This window comes from Strongylocentrotus purpuratus, unplaced genomic scaffold (assembly GCF_000002235.5).
Source record: "Strongylocentrotus purpuratus isolate Spur 01 unplaced genomic scaffold, Spur_5.0 spur5_scaffold_7, whole genome shotgun sequence".
Taxonomy (NCBI): domain Eukaryota; kingdom Metazoa; phylum Echinodermata; class Echinoidea; order Camarodonta; family Strongylocentrotidae; genus Strongylocentrotus; species Strongylocentrotus purpuratus.
The window spans coordinates 4,084,919-4,107,045 of NW_022145613.1; the positions used below are offsets into that span (position 1 = coordinate 4,084,919).

Sequence of the window (22,127 nt, forward strand, 5' to 3'; positions counted from 1 at the left end):
TGGGAATATCTGGAGCAGTTTCGCAATGTGAACTAAGTACATGTAGGTCAAAGGACTATGATAAGTCTGGGGAAAATGTATATGCTTAAAACACTGAATTTCTATTTTGTTAGCATAAATCATGAAATCTCACCCCCCCCCCCCCCCAGTCAAGAGGCTGTTAAGCATTCAACAAATCAATACTGTCTGTGAATATGGTTACATAATATACCATCAATTGCTAGCAAGCAGATAAAGACATTCATTGAACTCACACAAGAAAACTACCAAGTCTAGACAAGATTAGCCAAATCCTTCCATCCATGACCTTGTCATAATAAAGGTCACAGAGCCAGTGGAGACCAAGACAATGTGGGTCTATTGTCTCACCCTAAATGACGACAGGATAAGGGCAGGATAAGGCCATGTGTATTGCACATGTGGCTGTTACCTGTTTGTTATGTATACCGAAAGCCAACAACATGTTCAATGTACAATAATACATGTAAGGCCAAATAATAAAAAAAACATGTTTAACATCCTGCTTTTTTGAAAAATAGGAAGGAGGAGGCCCTTTTCTTTTTTTCCCCTTTCAAAATGGCCGCTCAAAATGGCTGCTCAAAATGGCCGCTCAAAACGGCCGCTCAGTACATTTTCCCAACATTTTTTTTTTTTAAATCAGAAATAGATCCATTTAAAGGGACTATGTCCCATTTGCAGGCCAAAAAATGAAAAAGTTAAATTCCAACTGCATTTGAAAGATAATACTAATTTAGAACTTCCCTAAAAAAGGTGGGGCTTGAAAATGTCTTCAAGTGGGAAAATAACAACTATTAGTTGTCAAATCGACTTTAGGGCTATAGAGCCCAAAAGTAATAGTCTTGATTTTCAGACAATTGTACCGAATGGTCATACGTTTTATGCTGCGCAAAGATTCAATCAGTTTAATCTTGGCCATCACAAGAAGTGGGTTATTGATGTAGACAAATACTCATGTACCCTTTACAACTCTTTTCATGTATGTTATTACCAAAGAAGAAAAAAAGCCAGTCACTCACTCAATAGTGTCTGACAGTGAAGTCTAGCAAGTAAACGGTTTTCCTTGCATAATTTGAATATGAGGACACTGCTAACGTTTTAATTTCACAGATAGGACATACATGACATATTCATAATTTGAGGTTGGCTGCAAAAGGGACATAGTACCTTTAAGCAGTGTTTTTCATGTTTTTATTCTGAAGAAAAAAAATAAATTAAAATTTTAAAAAATAAAAAATAAAAAAATAAAAATAAAAAAAATAAAAAATAAAAAAAAATAGGAGGCGGCCCCCAAAAAATAAGCGGGCAGGGACGCTAAACATGTATATTTTTTTAAATGGCCTAAGTCTGTCTTCCCCATAATCCTTTGCAACTACATGTACAAGAACATGTAACTTTCCCATCTCGTCACTAAAACATCATCTTCAACTATAGACCTGAACACATGCACACCCTTCCTTGTTTAGCCCCCTCCCTCAAATTCCATCATAAGTGTGACATTTGACATTGTGACATGATTTGAATCATTAGCCTAAAGAACTATTCATAATATACTAGTATCACACTGGAACACAAAATATACAGTTTAAGGTAGGGTAAGGGATATATACATGTATACATGTATGTTCATGTTAACCCATAATCGGATCGGGGGCCAATTGCTGGCCGATGTAAATAAATTAGATGATAAACTCTGCTCACCGATCAATGAAAAATGATCAGAAAGTATTCAGAAAAACAGAAAATGTTCAAGTTATGGGCTATCAAAGTATCAAACACTAAAAGAAACATAGTCGAGAATATTTTGTCATTTGGAGTTGTTGTAGACCATCCTCGTTGATATTCAGTGCCTTTTCATGAATTTGATATTAATACAGATTAGTCTAAACAGAAGAGCCTCAATTATCATATTATAATGACAACACATTTTTTTTTCTCCATTGTCATCATAATCCAAAATGGTGACTCAATTGTTGCTCGAATGAGAGAATTGTCCATGGTATGAGTGATTTTAGGTCTTAAAGTGCTAAAATCATCCGATTTACCTCTGATTCAATCATCCGATCCAATCATAGCTCTTACTTTCACGGTTAATTCATGTATAGTATTTGCCTGCTGCAAAACTATAACCTTTCTCATACCGGTTATATGAACTTTTTATGAGCTTTGGGGGATTTTCAAGCCAAAAAATAATCGAATTGATCCACAAAATTTGGCACCTTGCAAAAATGGCCATCAGAAATAAGTGACAGTTTCTACATGTCCATCGGCCTACATTGTTCAAAGTTCACTGCATTGGTGTTTCCATAATTTATTTGAAACTTTCAAAGATAAACATTGTATTTCATGAAACGACTGTCGCAACAAACTAGATGTAAATGTACTCCTTTGTTACTGCTCTAAAGGGGAAATACCGGAAGGATGTGGGAGAGACAAATTTCAACATAGCTGTGAAGCCTGGGAAGGAGAGGAAAGGACCTACCGGTATATTTTGTGAGACAATAGAGATGATAAATTTGGGGTGGGGTCAGGCAGGTGTACAGAAGAGTGAAAGAGACGATTCCTTCTGGAGCAGTATGAGCATGCAGCCATGCATTTCTCAGAAGTACTGCATATCACCCTGGGGCATACAGACTATAGTGGGCAGGCATCCTTCAAAACCTGGGCAAAGCTGATTAAATACCAACGGCATGACTTTAACTGATTCATCTTCATAGTTACGGCTTCATAATTTACGAGTTGGCGGCACAGCTAACATGACTGATATATTGGGATGAAATCACTTTTTAAAATATTAATTATCAAGGGAAAGAGGGTCAGCTTTCCTCTTCTTCTTTTTTTTAATAATTATTTTTGAAGAGCTCTTTTTCTTGTCTTCTTCTACTCGCCTTTTTTTTTTCTCTCTCTCTCTCTCTCTCTCTCTCTCTCTCTCTCTCTCTCTCTTAATTGTTTTTTAGATTGTCATTTTTATCTACTCAGCACTCTAGACCTAGACCCCTTCATTTAAAAAATGTTAACAGGAGGCTCATGCATACAGACCCTAAAATTCCACTCTGGACCCCCAACAAAACAGTTAGGATGGAGCCATGCCTTCAATTAACTCATGAAAAACAAGACAAATGCGACTGCATCTCCAATATGCCCTCTGCCTATATTCATTTCAGATCAAGGTATTGAATTATTCTTGGAATATCAGCCACAGCGAGCACAAAATGCCTTTACTTACAAGTTGATTGATATTTAAAACCTTTGACTTTTGACCTGACAATCCCAAAATCTGATCACTTTGCTCCCTACAGTGATGCATACTGGTTACAGGTTCCGAGTTCACAACTAAAAATAGTTATTGATTTAGTCATAACAAGGTTAAAAAAAACCTTTAATTTCAAGTGAATTGACAAACTCACCTTTGACATTCGACCTTCTTTTGCACCAAATCTACCGTAATCAATTTGTCTTATTGTGGTGCTGCACACTTGTAACATGTTTGAAGTTCATGGCTCAAATCGTACTTGATGCCTTTCGATAACAAGGCTAAAATCCTAAGATTTCAAGGAACTTGACCTTTATGATCTTTGACCTTTTACCTATTCATCCATTCCCAAGATCTAATCAGCTTGTCTTCCTTTGGTGATACAGTATTCATGGTCTTGCACCAAGTTTAAAGTTCATACCGCAAGTGGTTCTTGACATATTGTGATAATGAGGCTTAAACCTGTATTTTCAGGAATTTTAACCAAAATCTAATCAGATCGTCTTCCTATAATGATTCACAATCACATTATCGTCATGTTTGAATAGGTGGCTAATCATCAGTGTGCACTTACAGTAAGCACCGCCCAGTTATACAATTTTTATATGACATAGCATTCTGACTAGGACATAACCCCAATCCTGTATGAAGTTATCGTTCAAAACAATGCTCAAACATGCGCTTCGCTAAACCATGTTTTATTATACAACATTTTGTTACACAATGTTGAGGCTTGGAAAAAATTACTTACTTACCATAGAGATATACAATTTTGGTACAGCCATACAATAAATTTAGGTAGCCTAAATAGGGAAAAAGGGCAACGAGACTGAGACATACCTTTACATGCATCCATGCATGATTCCTGATCCATGAAGCGGTTGTCATTGCCATCACACCCACCGTAGCTGAATTCCTGACAGCTAGAGCTCGTTACGTTGTAGAAGTAACGCCTCTCCTGCATGTTGCACGGTCCTCGCTGCGGAACCTGCCTGCATTGGTCTAGATCGGGCGGGTAGGTAGGGGGAGGAGAGAGAAGAGATTGATTGTAAGTCTTTTCTCTGTGGTAGAGAAGCAGGTCTTTCATGGAGAGCGTGGTCGTCCCCATGGTCGTCCCCATGGTCGTACCCATGGTCGTTTCCGTGGTGTTTCCACGCTTTGAACTAAATTGTTTGGTTGGCGTGGTGGACATCTTTCCTGCTACAGTGCACTATTTTCTCTTTAAATCCAATAAAGTCTCTGTTTTAATGCAAATGTAAGAGATCCTCCAAACTGGTCTTGACAAATAAACCTGTACTCCTTTGTACGATCATACAGTACATATAGCTATAGTGTACATTCACAGAGAAGATGCTGAAGATATCTATGAATGCTATGAAATCTCATTTGTCAAAGTTAAGTTATCAAACTATCACAATGAACTGCAGTCAGTATCCCCCTGTACTGTAGAACTATGTACATGTACATGTAAAAGGTTTTCATGACGCGATGGATGCCCAAACCGTGACGACTTTACATGTACAGGTAGCTGCTCATAGTCTGTGTCTCCAACAAAAACATAACACTATATTCTCAAAAGTATAAGCACACAAGAGATTCTCCTGAAAATGTGTAGTTCAATGTTAGTTTAGACAATGATAGTTAACCTCACAAACAGACAGAACTTTGTTACAAAGTTACTAAAAAAATGTGCTTGTACGCGCCCATACACAACATGTCGTGAACAATGGCCGCTCCCTACAACGCAGCTGATTTGAAACAACACTTCAGTGAATTTTTCCTCAAAACATACGAGTTACAGGAAACTTGAGTCACCGCTTTTCCCGGTTATTAGATTTCCTACCAGACTTTTTGTGGGTTGACACGAATGCTGAGAGGACAGGACGAGCAGGAATTCACTTCATCTTCTGACCTTAATTGACAAAGATTAAAGGTCAAGTGTCATGTACAGGATAAATTTCTACACTGTAATATTCTTCTCCATATGAAGGCATTTACTGTACATGTACTTTGTACAATATCTGATGTAAATATAAATTCGGTGTTTGTTTCGTCATGTTTTGCCTTTTTTTTAATTATTAATTATATCATTGTTTTACTTTTCACTGTTGTTTATCTACTCGTTTTTGTTTGCCTTTGAATAACCCTTCATGTAGAACTCCATCTTTTCTTTATAAAATTTCACTTCAACTTTCAATTAAAATCATTATTTTCCCTTTACGAGAAGACACAAAGGTAACTTTCCTACACTGTATGTATTGGCCGCCTACACCTACATGTAGATGTAGAGTTGATAAATCATTTCTCTACTATCCATACGGTAAAGAATTCAAATAAGTAGACCTACACCAGTAGCGGAATAACGGATGCATACATGTACTTCAAAGCAATGTCAGAAACACAGTGGAATATAAATGTATGTACCTGTACATGTACATGTACGTATCTACAATTATTCATAACCAGATCTTTTTTTTAATAAGCTGACATGTACATGTACACATGGAAATTATACTCATGCTACATATCGTATACAAAGGATAACCCTACATTGTACTTTATGAGATTCCTGAATAGCTTACAAGATTTTCAGAACTTCTTATAAAATTAACAGAAACTTTTTTGACATGAAACTTTAGAAAATCATAAAGTGACACTTACACTGCCCAGTGCATATTATACATGTACATGTACTTTTTGTGGAAAAACCTTTCTTACATTGTACAAATTTGGTGTTGTGTCACATCTGATTCGACCTCCTCAACCACTCACAGTTTTTTGTTTTACTCACTCAAATTGTTTTTGGTATTGATATTTTGTTATTATTTACATTGTTCTATATTGTCTTACATTAAAATGTTCATTGATCATGATACAGATAATAGATGTAAGTGTCGTATTATTGTTTAAACTCCTAAATTGAACCGTCAAACCTGCTCGAGCTACCACCTGTATACAAAGACCACCTTTCAATAAAGACCACTTTTTTTTTGTTTCCCTTGAGCGGTCTTTATATACAGGTTTCACTGTACTTGATATTTTATAGCTCATGGGGGCTCATTACAATTTTAAGGGTCGATGATGCATTGAATAAGGGATAAGACTCTCTTTAATTTCTCTTGAGACAGAGGAAGAGATGTCTCCTTTCCAGACGCCAATTTCCTGTGATAATTTCCACGCTGATCCTGTTTGGTCTAGCTCCTCTCTCACATTCTCAAATATTCACCCACAAAAAAGGATAAAGGGCCCTCCCTACACACATCCGAGATGAACAAACACCTGCCAAAGAGGGAGCTGTTCAGTTTCAAAGGAAACTTGCATAAGATATGTGACTAAGGATCGTCATTTCAGTCAATTTTTCCTTTTTAGGGAGGTGGAGGTGGCAGTGCTCTGAAGATTTATCTAACTTTAAAAAAAATGATTATTTCAAATCAAATACATCACATGAAAATGACAAATGGAAGTGGTTTTTTGTTTCGTAAATCTCAATAGAAAAAAAGAAGACAATCTCACTGAGCGGATCCTTAAACAAAAAATAATCATTCTTTAAACTCTGTAATAATTATAAGTCCTGACTACATATTCATTCTTACGGAACAATCTTAAGAGGATAACCTACATGTATATGTTATATCAAGGCCTTTATCAATCAAAAAGCAAATCGATATGGAAGCAAGTGCTGCAAAGCAATTATAAATTGTAAGTACTCGACTGCATCAATGTCTTTGTGTTGCAGCCAGAAACTTCCTGCTAACCAACTACTGACCTGGATAGTTTAATACACAACCTAATTATTAAATATACATTATAATTCAGATCTGCCATCCACTCAGTCTGTTTATTCTTGGTTGACCAATGATTATAAATTCATAACCTTCTACGTCCACAAGGTTCTATCCTACATGTAGGTCCCCTGTTTTTTTAATTTACATTAATGATCTTACACATTCAGCTGCACCTCGCAGTTAAATGATTCCGCTTGGGTTTTTTAACACGGATCTGGCTTGCTGCCGACAGAGTCGGCAAAAAAAAAAAAAAAAAAAATTTAGGGCAAAAAAGAGGGGTGCGGTTAATACACGAGGGCGGTTTATACACCGTTAATTACGGTAGTTTACAGCACACATTCTATATTGCCTGAAAGAGATCTAAAGTATTTGATTCCAAAACTGTTTCCTTATTTTCTGCAATATATTTTCTGCAATACGCAAGGCAGTGTTTCACAAAACCGTACAATTTCGGCAACAACCAATTGAAACACATGTCTATTACATCTATTTTGCTGGAATTTGTCACAACCTGTTGCTATGCCTATAGTGACCCTAAGGCGTACTACAAGCCTGTATTGATAGCCTGGATTATGTAGTTTATCTTCACTACATGTACCAGTATATATGTACTCAAAATGTTGAATTTTTACTGATATTAATAAATCATTAATTTATGTACATGTATACATGTACATTTTATCTATTCTGATTGTAAACAAATCTACAATTTGGCCATTTGGCTGTTTAAAAAAAAATCATCAATAAAAAAAAAGCTGATTGAATAAATTAAATACAATGTTTAATGATTGATAGGTCTCTAAATTATATGACAATCATTTATCATGAAAGTGAAACCAACTTATTAATGTCATGACAATATATAACTTGGAAATTCCCATTACAGAGGGCACACATCTCATTCGCCCTGGCCTTGTGCAGGCAGACAAAACCAACCCATTTTCAATATTGACATTGACACTGTACTTGTAGTTCCCATTCATACAGTATCCTTTCTTCAGCATCTCAAGGTCTTACAGGTGCTAAAGCTACTGCAAATATCACGATCCTTACCACCCCTCAAAACAAAATATTGACTTTCACAACTCATCTCATCTCATGAAGAACAAACATATACATAGAGAGGGAGGAGCAAATAAAATGTATCCCATACATGTACATGTATTTGACCATGAGTAATGGCATCGCCAATGTTTACATCCATGCTCAGTCTTCAACATTATCAAGCTTGGGGTTGTGAGAGCGCGCAAACACACTACTACATCGTGTCTCATTGTGCATGTATTGGCATATACTAGCTAGCATATACACGAACATGTATGTGCATGTGCATGTACTAGACCATGTATCAAGGCATTCATCAACACATTCATGCTTCGGCGAAGGAGTGCACTGGATCTTTTAGCAGCTTCTCCGTTGCCTGTCCATAATACATGTACATGTAGGCCCCCTTCCACTACGTTTCCATTCTTTCTTCTCCTAGTCCTACATGTATGTGTATCTATTTTCACATGATTGTGAACTGCTCTAAAAGTGACCAGATTATGACACTTTAAGTGCAGAGCATCCCATCTGATCATGACAGAGAAGAAAAAAAATGAAATAGACTTCAAGTTCACAACAAAAAATTAACAGAATATTGTAAAATGCACTTTTCATCCAGGATAATTTTCAAGACGTAACTTTCTGATTAGTAAAACTATCTCAAATTTAACTGGAAAAAAGCATACTCTAAAATTTGTAACAAAAATGTGAACAATTTTGATAGCAGCAGAAGATTTAAATATGTAACGGGGGCACAAACCGCTCATGTTCCCCCCCCCCAAAAAAAAAAAAAGGTGGAGCTGATCAATATTGAGATTCTAGATTCTAGAATTATTATAATCTCTTTTTGCCTTCCATGTTGTATTAATGGACTGTCAGTTCAACCACGTTGAGCTATACCTCCTACATGTTAAGGACCATTTGTCATTCATTTGATATGAATCTACACAATATACATGTACCTTGTTTAAAATCTAGGTCAAAGAAAGTGTGTTGTTTTGTGTGTGTGTGTGTTTGTTTTTTCCCATATCAGAATCAGAGATATTAGTCACAATTTATTCTCTGTAGAGTAGACAAATAGTAACAGAACCATGGAAACAGTTGGCATTGTATGTAAATGTGGATGAAAAATGAAACCAGAGCTCTGCCATGGTGAATAATGATTTGAGATGTAATTGTCTGCATTATGTGGGACTACATGTACGTGCATTATACAGAGCATGGAGAATATGTTTCCATGTACTTCACAATGGAATAAATGTAGTGGGGAGCTGAATTACTAATGTGCGATGTGGTTGAAACCGCACAATTACACATGCAAACCCTTTGAATGCAATGCACCCTTTTGCTGCGATTGATGTGTGTAATTTGGCGCTACATGAATGTACAGCTCAGTGAGCTAGCTCACAATGAATTGTGCACTGCTGTTGGTGCTATGATGTTATGAGGGGAGCATACAAAGCCAGCAGGCACTGCTCTGCACCCCAGTAGCCTGGGAGCATGCATGTACATGTATGTTGTGTGTATGTTTATCACCAATGCTCGTTAAGTGACCACTTTATACAAAGCAAAGCTCTTTTTCGTAGAAGCTATGAAGGTTCCAAGGTCTTGCAGTCCAGGTCGACTGTGCACACAATCTTTTAAAAGATGCAAAATATGTACACAATAGGCCCATTTACACAGCCCATAAAACATTTTGAAAAACCATCAGTGTTTTTTCATGCCATTTATACTACTGAAAAAAAAACCTTTGAACAACAACTTTTGTTGTTTGCTCATTTACATGTAGGTTTTTTGGTATGCATGCATGACTTGTTGTTGCTCTGCATGGGACTAGAGATTCATGTGGCCATGAACCATTCACTGATGTTTTCAGAGTGAGCAATTACACTGCAAAAAAATTGAGACATATTTTATAGGAGTAACTACTAGTAAACAAATATACCATGCACTGAGAGGCTCTAGCTAAAATTATGGATCGAGGATTCGAGGTGGCAGGAATAGCACTATTTTTTGAGGGGCATAGCCCCGAAGAAAAAAGTGCTATTTCTGTCGCCGAGGAATCCATAATTTCACTAGTGGCTTGAAATAGTGCATAATATATTTCTTTTTATATTTTTCAAACCAACCTTCATAAAAATATTAATAATAATAATAATAATAATGACAATGTATATTGTCACTAAAGTAGTGTTGAGTGCAGTGAGAGCAGCGCAGACGACCGTACAATGTACCAGGACCGGGCCGACACCGATATCACATTGATCTTGATCGATCGCATATATGGCGTCATCCATGGTATACATGTACATGTAGTGCCATGGTATAATAGAGCACTATACCATGGATGACATCACGGTATAGCACATTTTTCTTATTGGTAACATCATAGCAATGTTATGTTTGGTCACATGATGCGATGTTGACCAATCACTGACCTTGATTTCATTGATCAAAAATATAATAATAACTAATGCACAGTAGTTAATTCTATGCGAAGTTTTCTTGCATGAACATTAATTATGTCCATTACTCTCAAGTTGCGATTTCCTTTAATTTAAAATAATTTTTATAATATTTACCAAAACTTGTAACAGCTCTTTGAAGGTGCGATACTATAACAAATTCATCTTTACAATGCGGTACATGTACCTGAACACACACGCAAACTGGAGAATATCAAAATGGAACCCCAAACTCACAAAGCAAAACAAAAATTGAGTGACTGGTCCCCCTTTAAAGTGTATTGTCGCACCTGTCAAGCTGTACTACACGTAGGAACAACACAGGGGCCCAGTGAACTCAGTTAGGCTTCTTGTTAAAATAACTAATGCCTCGTGATTGATCAATTATCATGCTTATTCACTTCCTGCCACTCTATGAGATATTGAGACATCAAACAAACTGTGCAAAAAAACAAAAAGAAATCTTTCCAAAATTGCCTCTCGTATGTATGAATACATGACTGCAATCTCGATTAAAAAGTTTGTTAATTCACATGCAGAATATTGTTGATAAAAAGCAACAAATGTTTGTTAATGAGATCATTTTTTACAAAGAAAGCTAAATTCTTGTACAAAGTGATTTTTTTCTCATAATAACAATAAAATAATTGAAAACATGTATCAAACTAAAAATTGCACAAGGAAAGAATGGAAAGATGTAAAGCTCATTTGGAGTCATTTACTTACATATATTCAAACTATATTTTGCATCTCTAATTAATTTATGACATGCAAATAGATTAATACAAGCTTCAACTCTTGAATTACAGGTTAATAATCAATATTTTAGACAATTCTAGACTTTCTTTCTTTATCTTAGTACACACAAGTAGACCTTGGACCTTGGTATATGCAGGGATGCTCCAATATTTTCTCCAGCGACAAGCGACAATTGCTCTTTTGACGAAAATATAGGTTTTCCAATATGTATTCCTTAATTGTTGTAAATTTTTATAATTGATTTGTAATATTTTGTTGGAAACATAAATAACTTGAAATTGAATGGATTTGGGGTTAGTTTTAGGGTTTGCATTATAGTTAAATCTAGTGCTTGGTCCAAGGTTGAAGTGAGGAATCTGGTTAGTGAAGCATATTGATTGTGGAGCCAGTAGGCCTGTCTTCACTCTCTCGAGATTGCCAAATATCCAGCTATTTGAACCATACCGATCGCAAACTATCCAGCTAATTTGCGTCTTCATCAGACCGGAGTAGCAATTAGAAGGATATTTGGTCAGGATTGTCATCCCAAGATATCTTGGGATAGTTTGCAAAATGTCCTACTATTTGGCAAAATATCCAGCTATTTGTCCCGTGCGTCTTTACTAGACCCAAGATTCGCAAGACGCGCTAACGCTGGGCAAAATATCTCGAGCTAATTACTCAAAGTTGTGTTTCAAGTTTCGAAGTCGAATCTCGAGATAGTGAAGACACGATTTGTTACTTTGGGATTATTTCCCAAATCAGAAATAGCGGGCTGTTTGGCAATCTCGAGATGATGAGGACGCGCCTAGGGTTGCCAGAGCATGTGTCATACAACCCTATGTAGGTTGTACAGAAAATAACCTTGATTGAGGGTACGATCCAACACAAGTACATTTATAGGTCATGTGAAAGAATATGTTTCGACTAATATGTGATGATACAAATTTTGCCAAGAAACCGCCTACTAATTGATATATTTGGTACATTATTATATCTATTTGGACGTGATTGATATTGCGCACGTGTCACGAAAGTGTGGGATAGTCCCATATATACAGTGTACAGTGCTTGTAACTTTACAAAGACTGGCCCAAATTTCTTATCATTTTGATGATTCCAGAATCTTGCAGTACACACCAATACTTATATGCTAGATGATCAACCTTTTCTGATCGATTCCACAACGTTTCTTTCACAATACATTCCCATGACCAGAACTGGCCTTTATCTTTAACACAACACTTTTAGTTTGGGAGAGAAATAAAAAGATAAAAAGAACAAAAACTTAAAGCTTGAAACTCTAGTCAAAAGTGTTGAATATTTTCTCTAAAAATGATATTGTTAGTTACCTGGTGGTGGATCCAAGGGGTCCATCGGATTCAGATGTGTATCTTTCCATCTAACACCGTTGCAGTAATTAGATTCTGTGCAACAGACTGACACATACTGGGGGGAAGGCGGTGGATTCTCGCACGAGAATAGCCTCTCTTGAGGACCGTGGGGCTCATTCTCACACATCAAGAATCGCATCTCTTCTTGAGACTTGCCACGGGTCAACCTGAACACACATATGCCATGATCCGTCTCGATGACACATGAGTTGTTCGTCTTCAAGCAATCCTCTTCGTTACATGAACAAATCAAGCCTTTATTACTCCCTGTAGAAAGAAGGAAGAAAAAAAAATCAGTTACAAAAACACAACGGAAGAGATTAAACAAATAAACACAAAATTACACTTCTACACTCCCCTCCCTCCTCATGACTCATCTTAACAATTGCAATAACCAAAAAGAGAAAAAAATAACCTAAAATTTCACATTTGTACTGGTTCACCTGTCTGTCTATACTCCATTTGAGGAAACTTATTTCAGTGACTATTCTTCAATAGATTTTGATAAATTCAAAAATCAATTGCTGTCTCAAAATTTAGGCATGAGACAGAGAAAATCTGGAAAAAGAGGAACACTGTGTTGGGGTTCGGGGGACAAGGCCCCACCTGTAGCTGAAGCAATTTAGAAAATAAGGACCCTGATTGTGAGCTCTAAAGTAGACATGTAGTAAATCCATGACTTTTGCCTTAAAGTTAAACATACTAATACGAGGCAAACTCACACACAAAAATATTTTCACAACACTGACTTGTGCACGTGAATGCGCAGAGATTTCATATTAGCTAATTGAACATGCAGACTTGCTGGGCTGCTGGAGCTGGGGTACAAAACTATCTACCGGTAAGCATGGTATGAAATAGGGATATTCAAGTGTTTTGAAGTTGATTATTTATAGAAAACACCTGTGCCAAAGCTCTTCAAATGTATTTATATCAGTAATACTTCTAGGATTTATGTAGGGTTTTTTTAAAGCAAGGTTTCACTTTCCCTGACTTGTATTGTTGTCTGTCGCAACATATTTTCTGTCATTTTTGGGGTGATTGAGATATTGTTACATCAGGGGCTTGAGTTTCATTTAGCTCTATACAGGCATACATAAACAGCCAATATTGTTTTACGATGGCATGGGAGCTAGCTGTGCTGGTAGCAAGCACTCAACACAGGATTTGCCGACGTAAACAAGGATGACTTATTGGTGGAGGTTCGAGTAGAGTGATTAAGAATTGAAGTTGAAATGCTACAATTACCAACCTTTCTTATTTTGTTGTTTCTATTATCATTAAAGATGCTATCCGATGTAGAAAAAAAAATTGATATTTATAAATGACAAACTGAATGAATTTAGAATATTCATAAAAAGTATTTACCCTTTCATTATTGCACAAAAGCAAATTAAAACCTCTTTTTCTGCACCCCTCCAAATTACGGGTAAACAGGGGTCAATTTGCCAAAGTTACAGTGACAAGATACATGTAACATGGGGACCCGACCGATTCACCTACATCAGGCCTTCTCAACTAGTTTATTAGAAGTGCCAATTTTTTTGTATATTGAAGTTGAAGTGCCAACCTGTATGTTTGGTCACTGTGTTGAGAGGGAGCGTAGCGACCGATCCGATACCGCGTGGGGTCCAGGGGACAAAGCCCCCCGGAAGCTAGTCGATTTTAGGGCTTGTTTAGGGTCCAGATGTTGCATTTTTAACACCTTTTTATTCCATAAAACATCAATCATAATTTCATATTGGTGTGAAATAATTAGTACAATTCCTTGGTAACATCTACACTGGAAGTGAATTTATATGTAGTTATTTTAGTGCAATAAACACGGAAAATGTCAAAATCCAGTGAAAATCAAACAACCAAAATGGCTTGTTTACATTTTGGGCTCAACTTCAACTGCGACTTTTTGATATTGCTGAGTTTTTAAATTTTAAAAATATAGTTTTTTAATTTTTTCTTTCTTTGATTTTTAATTTTTTATTTTTATTTAATTTTTTGGAACAGCCGGGCGCCACTCCAACTGACCGCAAGCGCCACAAGTGGCGCGCGCGCCGCCAGTTGAGAAGGCCTGACCTACATGTATATAGCTGAGGCGATAAGCCATGCTTAATTATTTTGCAAATTCATGGTGAATAAACGTTCTTGACCAGTTTTACCGTACTCATTTTCCCCAATAAACTGCAGTGTTATAAAAAACATTAGGAAAACAAATTTTGAAATTTTGATTTCCAATCATAAATAGCTTGATAATTAGACAGGTGATCTGCTTGTAAAAATCATGGGGTACCTGACTGACCTATAGGTTTATAATCATGATTGCAGCATGAGCTAAATCCAGGATCGAAATATGAAACATCTGCGAAAATGCGGACGATCCTTATTTTTGCGGAGGCATCTTTCCGCGTTTATGCGGACAATCTTTATTCTTGGACCAGCGCACAGTGGGCCAGGGAGAACCAAAGTGCGCCAAAACTCATGTTTGGGGATTTTCTTTTTATAAATCCAGAGGAAATGTTTGGATTTCCAGGGATTTTCGCTAAAATTTTATTACCAACATTTTCTCTGATGTCTAAGCTTTAAGTTGATACCAGATTTGGCTGCCCGATTCTGCCCGTTATTATGTTAGAGCCGTTTTCCTTGCAACATTGCCCCGAAAATGTGTTTATTTTGGTCCGCGGTGTCAGAACAAGTGTCACGCGCCCCCTCGTGCCGTGATTTATGACCACGAATCCTTCATGATTCAGCCGCGGACCCCCAAAACCCACATTTTTCGGTGCAATGTGGCAAGAGAAATCGGCTCTAACATAACAACGGGCAAGATCGGGCAGCCAAATTTGGTATCAACTTAAAGCTTAGACATCAGAGGAAATGGTGGTATTAAAATTTAAGCGGTGCACTGCGGAGATCTAAACATTTCTTCTGGATTTATAAAAAACATGGATAATTAGTCCATTTTTCAGTGAATTACCCTATAATATATCATGAAGATTGTGTTTCTATTAATTTTAACCCATTCATTGAACGAAATGAACTATCAGGAATATGTGAGAGCAATTTCATATCAATAACTTAAAAACTTCATGTTGAATTGAAAGATTTATATAATAAGTCACTTTTGCACTAAAACTGTGAAAATGTAGGATTTTGCTGTTTGAAGTAGTAAATTTATACCCTTATTGTGCATAACGGAATTAAATATTTCACTGAGGTATTCCTCTATGTATTACCTTTCAACTGAGCAAGAAAAAAATTGAAAAAAAAAAATCACCCAAACTTAGTTTTGGCGCACTTTGGTTCCTCCCTGGCCCACTGTGCAGCGCCCCTACTGGTAATACTAATAGCAATTACACGTCTTAGAAATTGGTGCATTTTGTGGAAAAGTAGTGTTTGGGCGAGTTTGCACCCCATAGGGATGAATGGATGTACACATCGCTCATGCATCAGAATAGACAAAAAAGACGTTCACGCAGAATCATTTTGTTTTGCTAAACAGCCACATCGCACGATGTGCATGCATACGCGTGTTGCTTAGTTGCAGCACTACTTGAGTGCGATCGCAAGCTCCACCTTCGTTGTGTTCCCGTGTGCAGGTCTGTTCGCCAATTCACAAACACACGCTGTCCAAATGCATACATACGCAAGATCAGAATGGACACACGCAGTACTATGTGTACGAAGGCTTGCAACACGGGTAGCACGCACAAAGATTGTATCGCACCGATCGTGAAATACATCATGTGCAGATTCTACTCGCTGTCACCATGTGTTTGGGCTGAGCAAAGCTCATGCCTCCCTACTTACATGTAGCTGATCCGAAAAATGGGGGAAGGGTATTTTCAAACTGTAACCGCTTGTGATCCCTTGGGGCAATCAAAAAAAATGAGCGCATGGATATGTTCCTTACAGCTTGCCCAACTTAAGCTTTGGGGGCTCGGTTCATGAAAGTGGCAAATCTTGGAGCTACGAAGGAAAAGATGTTTAAATCGCTGTTTTGATCTAGATATTTTTAGAGTTTTTAGATATTCCGAGTCTAGCTTCTTTTGGGAATATGGAGGGGCTGTACAGTAAGTTTACGCGCTCTCATTGGCCGATTCGCTCGAGTGGCTTCGAATTAAGGTGACAGAGGGCCTACTTAACTTAAGCGCAACTTAAGTTCAATGGCAATGTCAATATATTACGTCACGCCACAGGAATTTTGACATGTCATGCTTTAAACAGGTGACGCACTTCACAAGTTCACACATACATTGACACACATATAAAATAGAAAATCAACGAACACTTCAGAATGAATTTTCAGTTTTAAATATGACTAAAATGAGAATTGTTCAAACTTTGAAAATAGTTACGTAAGACTTAAACTTAAATACGTGAAATACATAACCTTTCAAGGATGCTGAAAAATCGTAACGAATAGAGGGTTTGACTGAAATATCATAATTTGGGTATCAATTGAATGGAAAATTGCAAGCTTGCTCCTTGTACAAATATTCAATTCACATTGAGTGAATGCAAGCCAGCGATAGCCAATAAGAAGGGCCCTTGTCGCCGCAAATTTAGTAAAATGAGACTGTGATTCGCAGAGATCGGATGAACATTTTGCGCATGCATTAAATGTAAGCTAAAGTTCTACGTGCGTAGACTGCATAGGGCTGCGCGCAATCTCTATGGGAAGAGTTTTAGCACACAAAACCGGGTGCGCAATTACACACCCTATAGATCTGTATAATAATCTATCTCTCTGCTCTCGGTGACATGGCCGAGCTTCGAGAGTCTAAAGAAATGTGCAACAGACACACGACAAACAAAAACAACATGGCAGTTAATACAGATTGCCTAGACCTACATGCAACTTTGACTTGTCCATATTGGCTACATTTTTTAATCTTACTCTAGATCTAGTCTTAAGAGTTAGAACATGAGAATTGAGCTTGAGAAAACTAAAATAAAATTTGGACAACCACCGTCAAAATTGTTTTAAAATTTATCGTAACCTTATTTCTAAGTTACTTCTGAGTCTGACTCAAACTAAGTTGTAAACTTGTACTAGCCTAATATTTGTAGATCTAACTGGCTCAGCTCAGTTCTGTGATTTATAATTATATGATCAAGATAATGAGATAATCCGATGCAAACTTCAGTCTTCAGTGAAACCTTAAACAAAAACATGCAGATACAGGCCCGCGCCCAGGGCAGCTGCAGGGCGATACACTCAACTCAATCGGGCCGGGTTGGCCCTGCGTGTTATGCCTAGTCTATGTCCATTCCGACTCAAAACAAGACGCCATTTTGCCACACATCGCACACAGCAACGCAAGTAAACTAGGAAAATTCTATGAAAACAAGGCAAACAACTACACAAATACATACATAAACAGTAGCAATATACTAACCTGATACAAAATGTAATGATATCGCAACACCTAAGATTAATATAACATGTTTTAAAGCCATTTTGAAAGCTGTTTAGTTTGCTTTTACATGCTGAGCTGAGATACCGTTCATCCCGTCGATCTTATATTATCGGTCTTTGAACTTTGCCCTACTTGTGGTGTACACCCGGAAGTAAAAAGGGATGCAAACAATTTTTGGATTTGCGCGCGATATATATTGATGATGGATATGCTTGGATTGGTATATTTCATCAAAATTTAAAACAATTATGAAAGGAATAGCTAAACTAAGCATTTCCTCGGACTAGGTTATCACGTGGTCTTAAATTGAGCTCTTTGCTTGGCATAAATATGTAGTTAGAGAAGTCTACAGTTAAGATAGATTAGTTGTGATATTGAAATGATATGGTGATTTTGCTGATTATTATGATGATGGTGGTGGTGTTGATGATGATGATGATGATGATGATGATGACGATGATGATGACGATGGTGATGATAATGACGATGACACAGACACACATGTATAATCATCCCGAGGCAAAGAGTCCCCCCCCCCCCCCCCCTCTCTCTCTCTCTCTCTCTCTCTCTCTCTCTCTCTCTCTCCTCTCCTCTCCCCTCCTATAAGCCTCATTCTGAGTTGCTCTTCTCCCAATAATACAGTGGCGTATCCAAACAGATTGATCCAGACCGTTGCCTCCGGGTGAGGAGCGGGGGACTGAACAAAAACATGGGTGAAAATGAGGTAAAATATTCATTTTGTCACTGTATTAGATCATTAACAAAAATATTGAAAGTGTAGCAGCATGAAACCAAAATAGTACAAAAAAAATCTAAAGTTGAAGACTATCAGGCCAAATTGAAATAGTATGAATTAATTACACACACACAAAATAATGAAAGTAAAATTACTGTTTATTTGTCAGCAGATACTATCTGCCTTATATTATTATTCTTGAGAATAATAGAGTAGATGCTCTTGAATGTGAATTATATTGTATATTGTTCATAACTTTGGTTTAATATCATTTGAGGTGGAACAGAATAGTTTCGAGAAGGGGTATCCTTTTGATTCTTCAAATACTGTGATTATAAATCATCTTGTTTGGTTGGAATATAAACCATGATCCTAGCGACTTAGGAATAGGATAAGAGCTCTACAGCGCAATAGACGGGGACAAAAATTGCTTCAGAGAAAGGAATTGATTGATCATAATCAATTATAATTATAATAGATCATAATCAATTATAATTGAATTAGAGATAATGAATATATGCTTATAATTTTTTCTCTGATTGACTTATAATATAATATAGGCCATATTCCTAAATGAAAATACAGTTGCTTGCCAGGGTCCCGTCTTATAAAGAGTTGCGATTGATCGGCAATCTTCTGTACATGGTTGCTATTGATTGCAAATAAGTTGCAATATGGGACCCTGGCTTGTACTCTAATACGATATAATGCAGAAAGCTACAGAGGGCTTACTCAAAGTAACTGCAGCTTGTTCTCACTCGTCTGTATTTATATGTCGGTGAGAAGTAGGGTATAGGTTTTAGGCCAACCTCATAATCAAGTTGGTATTAATACTAGCAGAAAATGACCAAAAAAATTAGTGAACGTTTGATTAATATCCGATGATAAATGACAAAGTTACATGATCTGTTAATGTTGAAACATAAATTGGCAACTATGTGACGTTTCATTTTTTAAGTTATTGATAACGCACTAGATTTGTTTCATTCAGGTGTCCAAATTGAGAGAGATAACCCGGGGGGGGGGGGGGGGGTACTCAGATTTTGTTTGGACGGGGGTGTGCGGCTGAAGCGTCTATTACCCATACCCATTTTTAAGGGTCATTTTGGCAGAAAATAGTACCCTTATTAGGGGACTTTGGATAAAAAGCTAATTTATTTCAATTATATTTGCGGGATTTTGCATCTGGAATTTTCACGTTAGCGAGATTATGTGTGAGATATTATCCTGAAGAAAATAGTTACCCATGTTTAAGGCCAAGATCCGAAGTGCGTGGGAGTACATTATTTCCCGTACATACACCTGCACACAACTTTCACCTTATCACTGTCGACTAGTTCTTTATTTCTTCTCATTTCCAGCTTACTTTGTTCCTTTCCGCTTAATTCACTCTCTTCATCAAACTCTCTTTCAATGTGCACTCAAAATATTTTTTAATAAATGCTTTAAAGGTATTGCAAAGTTTTGGGAAATTTTGAAACTTGGACGGATAGTAATTTTTTTTAACGTTTTTATATATATTTTTGATGCCCCTGTGGATGTATTATAAGCACCAGAAAATTTAGCCCCTAAAACACTTCAGCTTTCGAGAAATTGAATAATAAAAAATTAACCGGTGCTCCCAGTAAATTTCAAATATTTTAAACAGCGCCTAAGACCACTCCATGGTATTGGTAGCTGCGACCATGAAAAGTCTCAGAATATGCAGTGCATCCCAGAAAAAACGAAACCGAGAATTATCGATGTTTTATCATAACTTAGTCACATTTATAATTAATAAATGACACATATTTGTAAAGCTTAGATCCTCCCCTTTCATTTAATGCAAAAGACTTCATGCATGGCTGATTGTCAACGAAACAGAGTTTTAAGTCTTTTGTCAATTCTGCTTGTTGCTACGGCTGGCAGCCAGTGAAAACGAATTCGTTTGATAAAATTATGGAAATGCAAGCACTACTTTAAACAAACAGAACTGTGTCATTCCTTGCTCATTTTTCCTAATTGAGGTGTCATATGAAAGGGCAGAAACTCAACTTCCTAGAAATGTAATTTCCTCTTTGAAATTCAGATACCGTCCCCCAAATGACTTTTTGGTTTCCTCTCTTCAAAATGATTTGAATCACTCATGCGTGAAATATGCATTATATGAGTTGCATGAAAGAGGAGGATCTAAGCTTTACAAAAAATATGTGTCATTTATCAATTATAATTTTGATTAAGTTATGCCACATCGATAATTCTCGGTTTCGTTTTTTCTTGGACGCACTGTATAGTTTTCAAACGGGAGTAGCAAGTCAGTCGATTGTAGTCAAGAAACATTATTTTAAAGCTAAAGTAATATCAGTCTTGATAGGGAGCTATACAACATAAAGAGTTTATTATTTACATTTTCATCACTTTAGACTCGATTTCAACCGCGACAACGATCATTGAATATTGCAAAATCACATTTGCTTCTAATAATCATTTAAACCAAATTCATGACCCCATACCAAAACTGTGTATTACCTTTAATGTGATTTAAAGTTTACTTTTAATGTCTTTTTAGCCTACCATTTTCCCCTCTTAACTTTTTTACCACTAAAACTCCCTCATTCTTTTCTGCCTTGTTTCATCTCCTTCTCCTTCTCTCTCATCATCCAATCACTCTGATTTTGCTCTGCTACACTTACTACAAAATAATATAAACACAGTCATGTGTACATGTACCGATATACACATGTTTAAAAATGAAGAAAAAAAATGACAAGAATGATTTTAAGCATAGCTTAAACGAGGACTCCATCTCAGTATTGCCAATGGATAAAACTGCTACATATTGAAAAATATAAACGTCTCCACAGGGAACAAAACCTGGAGGACCTCTGGCTTAAGAACAAAAGTGCTTTACCACTTAATCAACAACAAAGATTAAATAAACTGTTTAAGATATAGTTCTGTTCTAGTCATAAAATAACATTATGAAGTTGCGGTACACAAGAATTGGATTGTAATGCGAGGTTTTATTAGATACACTGCACCATGTGACACTGAAATAACATTGTATATTGGATGACAATCACACATGGCATGAAATTTGGATCAAAACTTTTCAGCTTTTTTTCGTCATATTTTGAATATTAGGGCATTTAAAAAGCAATCCTTGGGCAGGAAACATTTCTAACATGATATTCTTCCAAACTGAAATGAAATAAATGAGAAAGCGAAAAAATTATGATTTCCCCTTTATCCGGACTCGACTTTCTCTTAACGGTGACAACAAATCTAATTATTGACTAAC

The 22,127-nt window shown here is 36.7% G+C and overlaps 1 protein-coding gene across 1 annotated transcript in view; it reads right to left on the reverse strand.

Annotated features, from left to right (window-relative positions):
- Positions 1-18,233, reverse strand: part of LOC593908 (TGF-beta receptor type-1) — a 34,250-nt gene extending 16,017 nt beyond the window's left edge. Inside the window, exons 1-3 of the mRNA XM_793363.5 lie at positions 18,091-18,233; positions 12,656-12,964; positions 4,112-4,273 (exon numbers count right to left, since the gene is read on the reverse strand). Coding sequence (XP_798456.4) covers positions 4,112-4,273; positions 12,656-12,964; positions 18,091-18,151 — 532 coding nt within the window. The 5' untranslated portion in view covers positions 18,152-18,233. The remainder of the gene's footprint in view (positions 1-4,111; positions 4,274-12,655; positions 12,965-18,090) is intronic.
- Between the last annotated feature and the right edge of the window lie 3,894 nt (positions 18,234-22,127).